This window comes from Natrix helvetica (assembly GCF_964273705.1).
Source record: "Natrix helvetica genome assembly, chromosome: 1".
Classification (NCBI taxonomy): Eukaryota; Metazoa; Chordata; class Lepidosauria; order Squamata; family Natricidae; genus Natrix; species Natrix helvetica.
The window spans coordinates 295167167-295179249 of record NC_138548.1 but is presented as its reverse complement, the minus strand read 5'-3'; the positions used below and the strand labels follow the sequence as shown (position 1 = coordinate 295179249).

At 39.3% G+C, this 12083-nt stretch overlaps 1 protein-coding gene across 1 annotated transcript in view; it reads left to right on the top strand.

Annotated features, from left to right (window-relative positions):
* Window positions 1-11223, top strand: part of MST1R (macrophage stimulating 1 receptor) — a 62255-nt gene extending 51032 nt beyond the window's left edge. Inside the window, exons 16-21 of the mRNA XM_081935279.1 lie at window positions 3361-3441; window positions 5920-6101; window positions 7747-7856; window positions 8823-8988; window positions 9511-9647; window positions 10637-11223. Of these exons, the coding sequence (XP_081791405.1) occupies window positions 3361-3441; window positions 5920-6101; window positions 7747-7856; window positions 8823-8988; window positions 9511-9647; window positions 10637-10871 (911 nt within the window). The 3' untranslated portion in view covers window positions 10872-11223. The remainder of the gene's footprint in view (window positions 1-3360; window positions 3442-5919; window positions 6102-7746; window positions 7857-8822; window positions 8989-9510; window positions 9648-10636) is intronic.
* The last annotated feature ends 860 nt before the right edge of the window (window positions 11224-12083 follow it).

Genomic DNA, 12083 nt, shown 5'->3' with positions numbered 1-12083 from the left:
CACAAGTTTTGTACTTCCCACCCATCCCCTACCGTCATCACCAAGCTATACAGTTCAGATAAGATGCTGAATTCTGTATGGCCAAGAAAGAGGGCAGAGACTAACACTGTTAGAGACCTGTGGAGGTGACTGGTTTTGAGGAAGTCAAACTCTTCTACACGCTCTCGGCCTGCTTCACTGCGAGCATAGTAGAATGGAATGGAACGGAACAGAACAGAACAGAACAGAACAGAACAGAATAGAATAGCAGAGTTGGAGTCCAACCCCCTGCTTAGGCAGAAGCCCTACACCACTTCAGACAAATGGTTATCCAACATCTTCTTAAAAACTTCCAGTATTGGATTACAACTTCTGGAGGCAGGTTGTTCCACTGATTAATTGTTCTATCAGGAAATTTCTCCTTAGTTGCTTCTCTCCTTGATTAGTTTCCACCCATTGCTTCTTGTCCTGCCCTCAGGTGCTTTTGAGAATAGCTTGACCCCCTCTTCTTTGTGGCAACCCCTGAGATATAAGGGATAATAAGGAATGACAGCAACAATAATTGCTCAGGGCCTGGAGGCGAAGATAAGGGATTGTTATGGTACTCCAAATGACACAATTTGTGGCAAAAACATAATTACATAAATTATTTTCATTGTTGGAAACACTTTAGATTCATGTTTAATAAATATTCAGGTTCAGGACACCTGGTTCCCCTGAGTGGCCCTTCAAATCAAAGGTTTGCTCTGAATTAGCCTATGCTGTGCTAGTTCATTGGAGAATTTGTCTTGATGTCAAATCAAAATGGAAAGCATGGTGAAAATCTGAGAGGAACTGAAAGAAAAGGCATTTGTTGTTGCCATACTCTTATGCTTTGTCCAAAAGGGTACTTCACTGCAATCTAAATCAATTTGAAAGGCCGCATAATATAGCTCACTGCTCTTGAGCACAAATATCTATTTCTCTGCTCAATCTGACAAGATTGAGTATCAAGAACAGGAAATGTTTGTCGGACACAACTTTTTTTCATTGGTTTTTTTTTGTTATTTGCTTATTTTTAAACTGACCGCATTTGTTTACTGTTTTTGATTTTAGAAGCACTTTCCAAAGTCTAGAGAGCTGGATTTACTTACTCAGACTAGGCCCCAGTTCTTTCATTTCTCTTTATTTTATGTGAATTCCAGCCATTCCATTAATTCCACTGCATCCACATGCCAGGAAGTGCCTGGTTCTTCCATCTTTTAAAGTTCCACATTTCTTCACTCTTTAGATAATTATAGGCCTGTGTAGTTACAAAAGATTATCCAAGACTGCTCAGTAGTTCATACCAAAATTTAGAATATCGTATCTCTTTCTTTCATTAAATGAGCACATTATTTTAAACCATCTCCCAGGAATCAATTTCTTTTTGTGACAAAATAAAATAGGGATTGACATTTCTTCATTGTCTGGTATTTTCTAATAAGAACGCCAATTTGGCTTATTTTTGATTGTACTGTTACAATAGCTGTTTCCTGCATTCTTACAGCACTGCAATACTTTTTCAATAGTGTATGTGTCTACATATGCACATATTCGTTTTATTGCTGTGATGTTTCTACTGTGTGATCACTTATAATAAGGTTAATAGGGTTAAATCCTTCTGTAATTCTTGGGGTTTATGTTGGTATTTATTGTAGAATACAGGTTAATGGTGGGGGGGGGGGGGGAGAGATATGGTGAAGACACTTTGGAAGTTTGCATCCAAAAGCCATATTAGAATTCAGTGATAGCATGCATATTTATCTGATTTCCAAAAGGGTATCAACTATATAGCCTGTCTTTACCATGTAGATCAAAACTTTAAAAACAGAAATTGAATAGGTTCCATCATTTAGAAAAATTATAAAATATCTGAACAGTAATCATTACAAATCATCAGTCGGCATCAATTTTAAAAATAATTATGATTTCTTCACCTCAAGATAAAAATGGAATTTAAGTTAGGGCAATAACTTTCATTGAACATAAATGACTAAAATAACACTTCCTAAAATCCTATTTTTATTTCAAGTATTTCCATTTCCTTCCTACTACTTTGTTTCATGTTTGACAAAGTCTTCCTTCATTTCTAGTTGATACCTTCTTGGTCTTCCAGATCTTGCCTTGACTTACATCTGTTCCAAGTAATTTCCATTTTTCTAACAATGGTTTTGGCAGTTGTAATTAGAAATGTTTAGGAGGTTTTTTACAGCTTTCATTTTGTCCTTCATTCATAGATGTTCTGAGAACTGATAGAAGAGTAGACAGAATAACAATCACAATCTGTAAGATTAGAAGGGGCAAAGATTTGTTCATGTCTTTATCTGGCAAGTTATTAACCTAAAAGAATCAATCACCTTTTTAACCTTATTAACAGGTTTACAGTAGAGAAATAAAAGAAAAAATAACATTGAATGAACTGGAAGTGTACCCAAATTTCTGTGCTTAACGTATTTATTTTCTTATTTTAAACCTGTAAATACAGTAGCTAGGCAAAAATAATATGAAATTAAAATATACACAAAGTTGTTGTGTTTAACTTTGTATAAGTAATCCTCCACTTACAACAATTCATTTAGTGACTATTTAAAGTTACAACGGTATTGAAAAAAGTGCCTTAGGACCATTTTTCACACTTACAATACCTACAACCTTTGTAACAACCCCATGATCATGTGATCAAAATTCAGATGCTTGGCAACTGATTCATATTTATGACTGTTGCAATATCCCGGGGTCATGTGATCAGCTTTTGTGACCTTCTGGCAAGCAAAGTCAATAGCGGATCTAAATTCACTTAGCAACTGTGGCAAGAAAGGTTGTAAAATGGAGCAAAACTCATTTAACCAATGTCTCACTTAACAAAAGAAATTTTGGGCTCAGTTGTGGTCATAAGTCAAGGACTACCTGTACCATGTAGATACTGTATTTTATTAGTTTCTTTCACTTAGGAAATCACTAAAACATACACTTTGATGAAGGTGCTTAAATATTTGCATGCAACTGCACTTGCCTATATAAACAGGAAAAAGTATGATGATGCGTAGGCATGCTAAATTGAAAACAAATTAAAAGTAAATTAGATACCTTAAAACTGAGACAAATGTAGGTTATTAAGTCAAATAATATGATTAAGTATTGATATAGTTGGATATAAATTGTGTTGTCACTGTGTTGGGGAAAATCTATTTTTTATTTCAGATTCGGTATATTTTTAACACTGAAAACAATTGTATCTCTTTATAGTATTGTAGTTTGATGTTAAGATGGCTCCAGCACAGACAGAAGTTGTATAGCATCTGGGTTTGCTAATGTTGATATTGGTGCCTATGTGTAAACCTTGTTCTTTTTTCCATCCAGGGCATTTTGGGAGTGTTTACCATGGAACTTACATAGATTCCTCCCAGAGAGAGATTCGGTGTGCTGTTAAATCCCTAAACCGTAAGTAATTCCTCTTCCTTTTATGAAACTAATTAATAAACTAGCAACTAATGAACTAGTTTATTAACGTAGAAAAGAAATTGAGGGGATCATAAGCTCATGATAAAATATGAGACACAATAATGTCTTGTTTCAAAAAAAAATAGTGTTCCATAATCTATAAGGAGCCAGTTTGGTTTAGTGGTTTAAAGCATAAGGCTAGAAACCAGGGCACCATAAATTCTTGTTTCCCCTTATGGTCTTTGCCAAGAATCAATACTAACTTGAATTTACATGCACACATTCCCATGTACACACACATACTTATTTACAAAAGGAGAGTATCTTCCATCTTGGCATAAACAACTTCTACAGATATCAGTGCTGTCCTGTTTGTTTTTGCTTACTTGCTTATGTTATACTATATGAGAAGTTTTTTACTACTTTGCTGAGCAAAGAGGCATCATGCACCTAGAGCTAGACTGTTAGGGTGTGAATTTCGCCCTGAATTAAGGAGGTGAGGATCTTGGCATTCCTTGTAGCATACTTTTGAATAAGCGAAAATAAACCCGAAGCAAGATCTAATAAAAACATTTTAATATAAAAGAAAATAAAAATACAAAAGTTGCTAACTGAATTAATTACATCTCTGCAGAGTTATGTGCCTGCTTCCTGGCAAGCGAACAAAAGATCAGAAGAGAAAGTTAAGGAATGTGAAGGAGCAGGCGCACTAAATCACTTGCAGATAAGAACTGTGACCTGCGCAGTAAATTTCAGCACAGCTAAGCAAACCAATTAACACAGTGACAAAGACTAAAGCAGATTCTGTTTTAAAGGCAAAGACCAGCATTTTTATTACCAGATAAATTCTGAGATAACTTTTAAGGAGGCAAAGTGGGGCTGGGGAGCAATGAGTTTCTGTGCATTCTTCTTACGTTTGTTCTGTAACATAGCACGAGAAGACGGTCGTAGGGCCTTTTCCATTTCATCTTGTCACTAATGTAAACAGCTCCTGGCATTAAGAGTATTCTGTCAGGTCCCCCTGGGGTTTTCTTCACCTCTTCCTCAGTTCATATCTGAGGTAGCCTTAAGTCCTGCTTAAATATGCCAGTGTTAAATCAGTGTTCTTCCCTCCACCCAGTAACAATCGATGGCAGTTTCAGGGCCTGTCACACCTGTAGCTGCTGGTAGCAGTTTAAGTCAGTTGACCAAAAAAATGTGCAGGATGAGCCAAGTTTATTGTCATTTTGAGCTGCTAAGTGCCCACTTCTTCCCAACAGAGTTTGCCTCTTCCTCCATTCTTTTTCTTCTGGAGGCGGAAACATGGCACAGCTGCCAGCACCCTTCTGAAACAACAGCTAATAGAAAAGCTTAGCATGCCCACTCTCTTGTCTGCTGTGGTGGCTTCTTTTGTCCAAGTCAGTCTAAGAGGTTTAACTATTAACTAACACCAGGTAGCTCATCCTCAGTTCCAGGAAGGGGTACATGTAAATAATGAGGTTTGCCTGCTTTTTGTCTGCTCGGTAGGTTTTGAGGAGATGGTAGGTTTTGACAGAAACTTAACCCCATGAGTCCAGTTATCTATCAAGGCATCAATAAGCCCAGCAGTCTTGTGATGTCTTGTCAGTGGAGGGAGGATAACAAAGCCAGAGGGTGTAATCAATGTTGCTTAACACATCATGCATGCCCAAATCAAAGAATCCGCTGTTTGATTGTAAGTCAGGAGAGAGTTTATAGAGAAATTGACAATAGGAGAAACACATTTTGTTCTGGCATATGGGCAGGTAAATAGCACATTAACTAGGTCATGGCAAGTGCCTCTTAATTTTAAAACTACTTGATCAGTCACTTTAATCGTACTTTCTGCAAGAGTTTTGCTGCCAGTTTGCAATGCCCCATCAATCAATGTTTTTGAATACAGTAATAGGAATAGGAGTGGGGAGTGGGGAAGTACCAATTCACTCAACTTTAAAATAATAACAGCAGGATTAAATAAATAAACAAACAAACAAATATTTCAGCTCACAGCTTTGTGTTTGTAAGACAACACCATTAAAGTATCTCTGGAGAAGCTCTTAATTCTAAACTGAGGGTTGGCCTAGGAAGTAAGATTACTCTGTTTCTAATAATCTGAATTAAGCCTTAAATCAACACAAGGCAATCTGTGGAGCCATTCGTCCTTTGTTAGTCCTTTTAAACATAAAAGTAGAGAGGCCTACGAGCCAACCCAGTCCAGTATTATAACGTATGCTTGGTTTTTTTTTTACTCTGGCAATATCTTCCATCCTTATTCCCATTGGCAGACTTCCTCTGCTTGATGGAAATTCGAAAAGGCTCTCGATACGCTGTTTTTCCCTAGGATCGCTTGCTCCAGCTTATATGCTTGCAAGATCACTTCTCAGAAACTTTTGCTCACAGTTTCATAATTTCTTAAGTCTTGGAGGGGTGGGGAGTTGCTACTGAGAATATTGATCCAATCTTTTCATTTTTTCCTCTTAGGAATTACTGACTTGGAGGAAGTGGAAGAATTCCTGAAGGAAGGGATTCTGATGAAGAGCTTCCATCACATCCATGTCCTTTCTCTCATTGGGATCACCTTGCCTAAGGAGGGTCTCCCCTTGGTGGTTCTCCCTTTCATGAAGCATGGAGATCTCCGACATTTTATCCGTTCGGAGCAGAGGGTATGTGGTGCCAGATCTTGGTGTCCTTTTTTGAGTGACACTCAACACCAGTCACTTTTCTGTTTCTGAATCCCCCCCTTGTTTGGAGTTGCTTATCTCTTCTTTGCAAATTGAAATTGTTTTTAAAGAAGAGCTTACCAGAGACGATGCATTCAGCCCTTTCTTTTCTCTTTCAGTTGTGGTGTGTTTTTTGTTTTGTTTGTGACATCCTCATCCATGTGCTTGTACACAGTTGACAGAGCCTTCTGGTGAATCAGTGCAGGCTTTGCACCTCCTTCTTGTTAAACCTCACCATATTGGTACAGAGAGTGGGACTGGCTGTTGGATGCAGCAGAAGTCCTTAAATCTATCCTGTAGCATTGTAGTCTTTGTAAGGTAAATCTTTTAGGTTAAGTTTCAGAGAGACACATTCAAGAAATTAATCTTCTTATCAGCGATACTTTCTGTTGATGAAACGAGATTGGAACTTTGGGTTTTCAGAAGAGAGCTTGCTTTGCTTTGGATCTTTCTGCTGACCCTGAGAAAGATAGAACAGGAGAAACATGAGCTAATGTCTGATGGAGCTTCCTCAATCTAATTGGCACAGAACAATTGGCTGGAAGATGCTAGCATCTTACAGTCTCTTTTTCCCCCCCTGGAGAAACAAACAGAGGTAGCATTCTTACTATTGGCAGGCTTCTCTTCTGCCTCCAATCTATTGCCACTGTGGCTGTCTCAAAATTTATCTTATAAACGTTTTCTCACCACATTATTTTGAGGAACTGTCCGTATAAGCTTCACCTCATATTTTTATTGCATTTGGGTCTTGGAATAATTTCCAACTCATCTCTTCTGCTCCTTATTTCATTCCTGTTGTAAACATACTGTGAAATATTAGGCAGTTGTCAGTTTCCACTTGTGATGTACTGCTGATCAGCTCAAAAATGCCTCCCCCTTGCTTCATAAAAATGGATATTTTGCCTTGCAGGTGACTTTTGAGCTTAAACATATCAAGCCACCCTTTGCAGAGGAGTGTGATATTAAAAAAAAACAAATTTAGCTGATAACAACAATATTTATCCTCCCAAGGTTTTCCTTGCAGCTATTATATTCAAATCCAGGATCACATGAAAACATTATTCATGGAAAAGGAGCAAATAGGTTAAGCCTGGGACATGTTCTTTTGAGTATGGGCAAGACAGTGAATGCTTCTGACCACTAGGGGGCCATGCAGGCACACTCTGAAAGAGAAGGTTGTAAGCTGTGGAAGAACATTTCAGAAGTCTCTTCCCTCTCAATTCTGAGTGTTCTATTATGCACATCCTACTCCTATCTTGCCAAGCAGTGAGCTAGTGTCTGCTTTGCCATGTGTGCACAGAGTGGAGAAGATTCCCCTGGCCCCAATTCTGCTGTTTATATTTATAGGCGTGGGTTCTTTGTCATCTATCATATGTGAATGGGATACACTCAGTTTCTCAGCCAAATTTCTTAGAAAATTTGTCCAATATCTGAAGCAGCCTTGAAATTAACTTCAGCTGGGTTATCCTGTGGGAACTGCAAGCAAGCAGCTCTGCTCTCTTGAGGGGCATAAACTTCAAAGCCAGATGGGAAACTCGTTGTGGGTTTCCTTGGTGTCAGACAGTTTTGTTTGTTTGTTTTCCATCAGAACCCCACTGTGAAGGATTTAATAGGTTTTGGGCTACAAGTGGCTCAGGGGATGGAGTATCTGGCCCAGAAGAAGTTTGTGCACAGAGATCTTGCGGCCAGAAACTGCATGTAAGTACAAACATGGGTGTATCTACACAGAATAATAAAACGTGGGGAATCGGGCAAGGACGAGCCAGAGAGGTTGCTGAGGCTTGTTTGTGCTGTGGGCAGGTGCCTGTGTGTGAAAATATATCTCCCCATATGACTAGCTATGGGAAAAGCCTGTCAGAAATACTTTTCAAACTAGTTTGTTTCGATTCCTCCTTTGGGTCAATTGATTTTTCCCTCAGAACTTTATATCATTTATGCAAGATGCTCAGTCTTCTGACTTATTTGTTTTCCTGGTAAATAGAAAGTAAATTCTCTGAAGAGAGTTTGAAGAAACTGGGAATGTTTAGTCAGAGGATGGGGAGGAGGGGAGAGGATGGCATGCTAGTACTTTCCCAGTATCTGAGGAGGCATACTCAGAAAAAGGTCAAGGCCAATTTTCTTATACCCGTATGGGTCAATGTGCCCAACAATGGATCGAGGTGACAAGAAGGAAAAACTTCCTGCAGTTTGACAATGGAATCAATGACCCACTAGCACTAGTCAGGCAACTGGACTTGAAGGATTAAACGAGTCCTTCAAAAGCTCCTGTTTTGTGATTTAAACAAGATATTGATCCACAAGATAACCAAATGGGTTTGATCCACACAGTTTGTTAAGCTACAAAGCACAAGCTGAAGTTAAAATGAACCAGGTTTAGCTTGATGCATACATGCTAGAGTTTTAACAGATGTGATTAAATAAATTGTACAAACAGCCATTGTCTGACTGCATGTAACAAGGTAAAGACTAAGTCGGGGGTAGGAGATACAATTGCCATGTTCATGTGACATGCGATGCCTAAGCAATAATCTCTATTAGGCAGACAGCCTGGTTTTCGTCATATGCCAAGCCAGGGTCCTTCTGGAATTCCTTCATGATGCCAAATAAGATGAATTCACATGACTGCTGCATTGCTCCTAATCCCATTCTCCTTTTTTTATCCAGGCTTGATGAGACCTATACAGTGAAAGTGGCCGACTTTGGGCTGGCCAGAGATATCTTTGACAAGGAATATTACAGCATCCGGCAACACCGCAGGGCAAAGCTGCCTGTCAAATGGATGGCTCTTGAGAGCCTGAAAACTCAAAAATTTACCACCAAGTCAGATGTAGTAAGTGCAAGCAAGGGCACCCGATGCCCAGGCTGCTAAAACGTTGCCCCCAGTTGTTGTTGTCCTGGCTACATGGTCTGCACTCACAGGAAATGGCGAACCACAAATTAGCCAACTCCGTGTTAGTGTTTTGCTGAACCCAGATGTTATAAATAGATTTTGGTTTGTAGTGTTGTTCAGCCCACAGAATTGGATTAAATGGATATGCCTTGATTTGTTAATGTGTTGTGGCAACATAGCCACAATTTTATGTGAGGGATATGCAAAATAGGCCATTATGAAAGTTCCTGCTAAGAATGTATAACTTTCCAAGCTCTCATTTCTTAGTGTGAGGATCTACCTGGACTCCAATTTATGCTAGTCTCAGAAAAACATGCATATGCAACAGAGTCCTTTTCCCTTTGCAATTTGCAGAGAAGGAACGGTCTGGCTGGAGATTTTACCTGCCCTTGTGACGGTTTGCATTTTCTGTGTTCCATTCATATTGACATCTGTACTTTCCCTGTTCTGCTGTCTTACCAGTGGTCCTTTGGGGTCCTCATGTGGGAACTAATGACACGAGGGGCCTCTCCATATCCTGAGGTGGATCCCTATGATATTACCTGCTACCTGTTGCAAGGAAGAAGGTTGCCCCAGCCTGAATACTGCCCGGATTCTCTGTGAGTATTCAATTGGACCTTTCTGCTAGCTTAGCCAAGGAGAAAACTGTGAAAGAGATGAAACTGTATGGGAAGTACCAGAAAAGGTCTTCGGATTCCTGAACTTTAATTGATAAACTAATTTGTAAATTTCAATTAAGTACTGCAATTCATTAACTACTTAAAAAAAGCACAATGGGAATATTAATTAGTTTTTCGTCCTTAGTTCTCTGAAACTTGTGTTCTTACTGCAGCTTTCCCCAAACTATTAACCCACTGAAGTATCTATGCTGTATCTCTTAAATGTGGTCATATCTTAAGGGGCTAATTTAAGGGAAGCTGCAGCATTCCTTGGAATTCTCATGATCACCTGGATCTTAGCATATCCTTCCCCTTTTGCACTCCTCATTACACTCTGTTGGATCCATTTCCTACATTTTCCAACGCTAACAATTCCCATTTGGTTCTTAATCCAGCATAACGTAATTATGCTATTTGTCGCATATTCACCTGCTGTGTTAGAACAGTGTTATATAAAGCCTCCAACTAGAATCCTGTAGGAATAAAAAGTCAAGAGATAAGACTACAGTGCAGAACTGAAGGGAGCCTCTGCCTTTAGTTACTATGAGCAGGGCCAGATTTAGATGAAAAGAGGCCCTAGGCTATTCCACTTATGGGGCCCTTTCACCTCCCATTTTTAAGTTTGTAAATTACATGAGAGATAATAAAATACATCATTACTGTGATATATATCAATATATTAAATGAAACATGTTGTAATTGGTACTAACCTTTATAAAAAATGGGGCACGGATAATAAATAAAAATAAAAGGCCCCTCTTGATTTTGAGGCCCTAGGCTGAAGCCTAGTTAGCCTATAGGAAAATCCGGCCCTGACTATGAGAATGTCAATGATATAGACCCTTGTGTACATGACTACGGCATCCTGAGATACAAAGGCCAAGGTTGATGTTTTCATAGCTCTAATTCACTCTGCTTGTTTTGGACAGGTATACCATAATGCTTAACTGCTGGACACCAAATCCTGAAGAGCGGCCAACTTTTTCCAGCCTGATCAAAGAAGTGGAGCATATTGTAACCTGTCTAAAGGGAGACCATTACATTAACCTCAACGTCACTTACGTCAACCTTGATCAGGGGCATCCCTTTCCCCCTATAATCAGTCAGGAAGAAGCATTTGATTCTAGTGGACTGAGTGAGGAAGAGGATGCCTCTGCGTGTTAAGTGATACCTCACACAGGTCAGGAGGCATGTTGCTGGGTCTAAGCAGGACACTTCATAGGCTTTGACTGCCAGGCTTTGGAACTTCTGGATAAGTTTTGCACATCCTGTGAGTTCATAAAAGCTGTGATCCAAGGACTTCTGTGACCTGAATCCTGTGCTCAGAAAAGGTGGAAATAAATTCATCCCTTCTGTAAAAGGTAGGGCAGGTTCCCTACAGCTTTAGGAAAGAGTTGCTTTCAGAATACTTGGCAGTTTGAGTGTGGGAATATGTTTTTACTGTGAAGTAATTTAATGTGGCAGCCTGTGGCTGCATCTGTATATAAAGAAAAATAAATTTACTGTTATGAATTCCTATCAGGCTGTTTTATGCAATAATTTCTTTAGAGTCACTATCACCTAATATTAACAATATTTTAGTCACGATTTGTTAAATAAGTCACAATCACCTCCTTTACATATAGCACAACTAATGGGTAGGTTCCCACATTGCATTGACTTGAAAACAAGCAAGCTGTAGTATGCTGCTTAATACCCTTACTGTTATGATAAACCTCATTGCTCCAATTTTATAACATTGAAGAATTATTCCAGGAACATCATGTCAACCTCCTTTCAAAGCCTGGTTTTACACATTGTGTTAGGGCATAACACAGTTTCAATGTGGCATGTTGTTCACCGCTGTTCATAAGTCTTCTGTTAACTGTCAAAGACGATGGAGGAGCTGAAAAAATATCCCACGGGAAGCAGCCTTGAAGAAGAGCAAGTCTGTGGTAACCTTGAAAAAAAACCATGGAGTTCAGAGTTGGAAGATGGTGGCAGAAGGATTGTCTGTTAGATGACGGTCCTGTCGAAAAGTCAGAAGAGGAAAATAACTATGAATTGGAGGGAGGGGAAGGGGGAATAACTACTGGACAGGAAAGGTAGTTAAAGTGAATGTGAGACAGTCACAGGGACGAAAGGAGTTCTCCCTCCATGCAAATTTCCCTCCCCTTGGAAGAGTAGGGTTTATTCTCGTGGATAAAAGAAAAGAAAAATGTGAAGTGAAAGTGAGATTGGCTTAGACAGGGAAGGGAGGCTTGGAATGGTGGCTGTAGGCAAATGGATGCAGAGGGAAATTTTAAAAGAGAAGAAAACTGGCAGGAACAAGAGCTGACTGATGTCGCCGGAGGAGAAGTCTATCTGAAACACTAACAGATTTGATCCCAGGAAGAG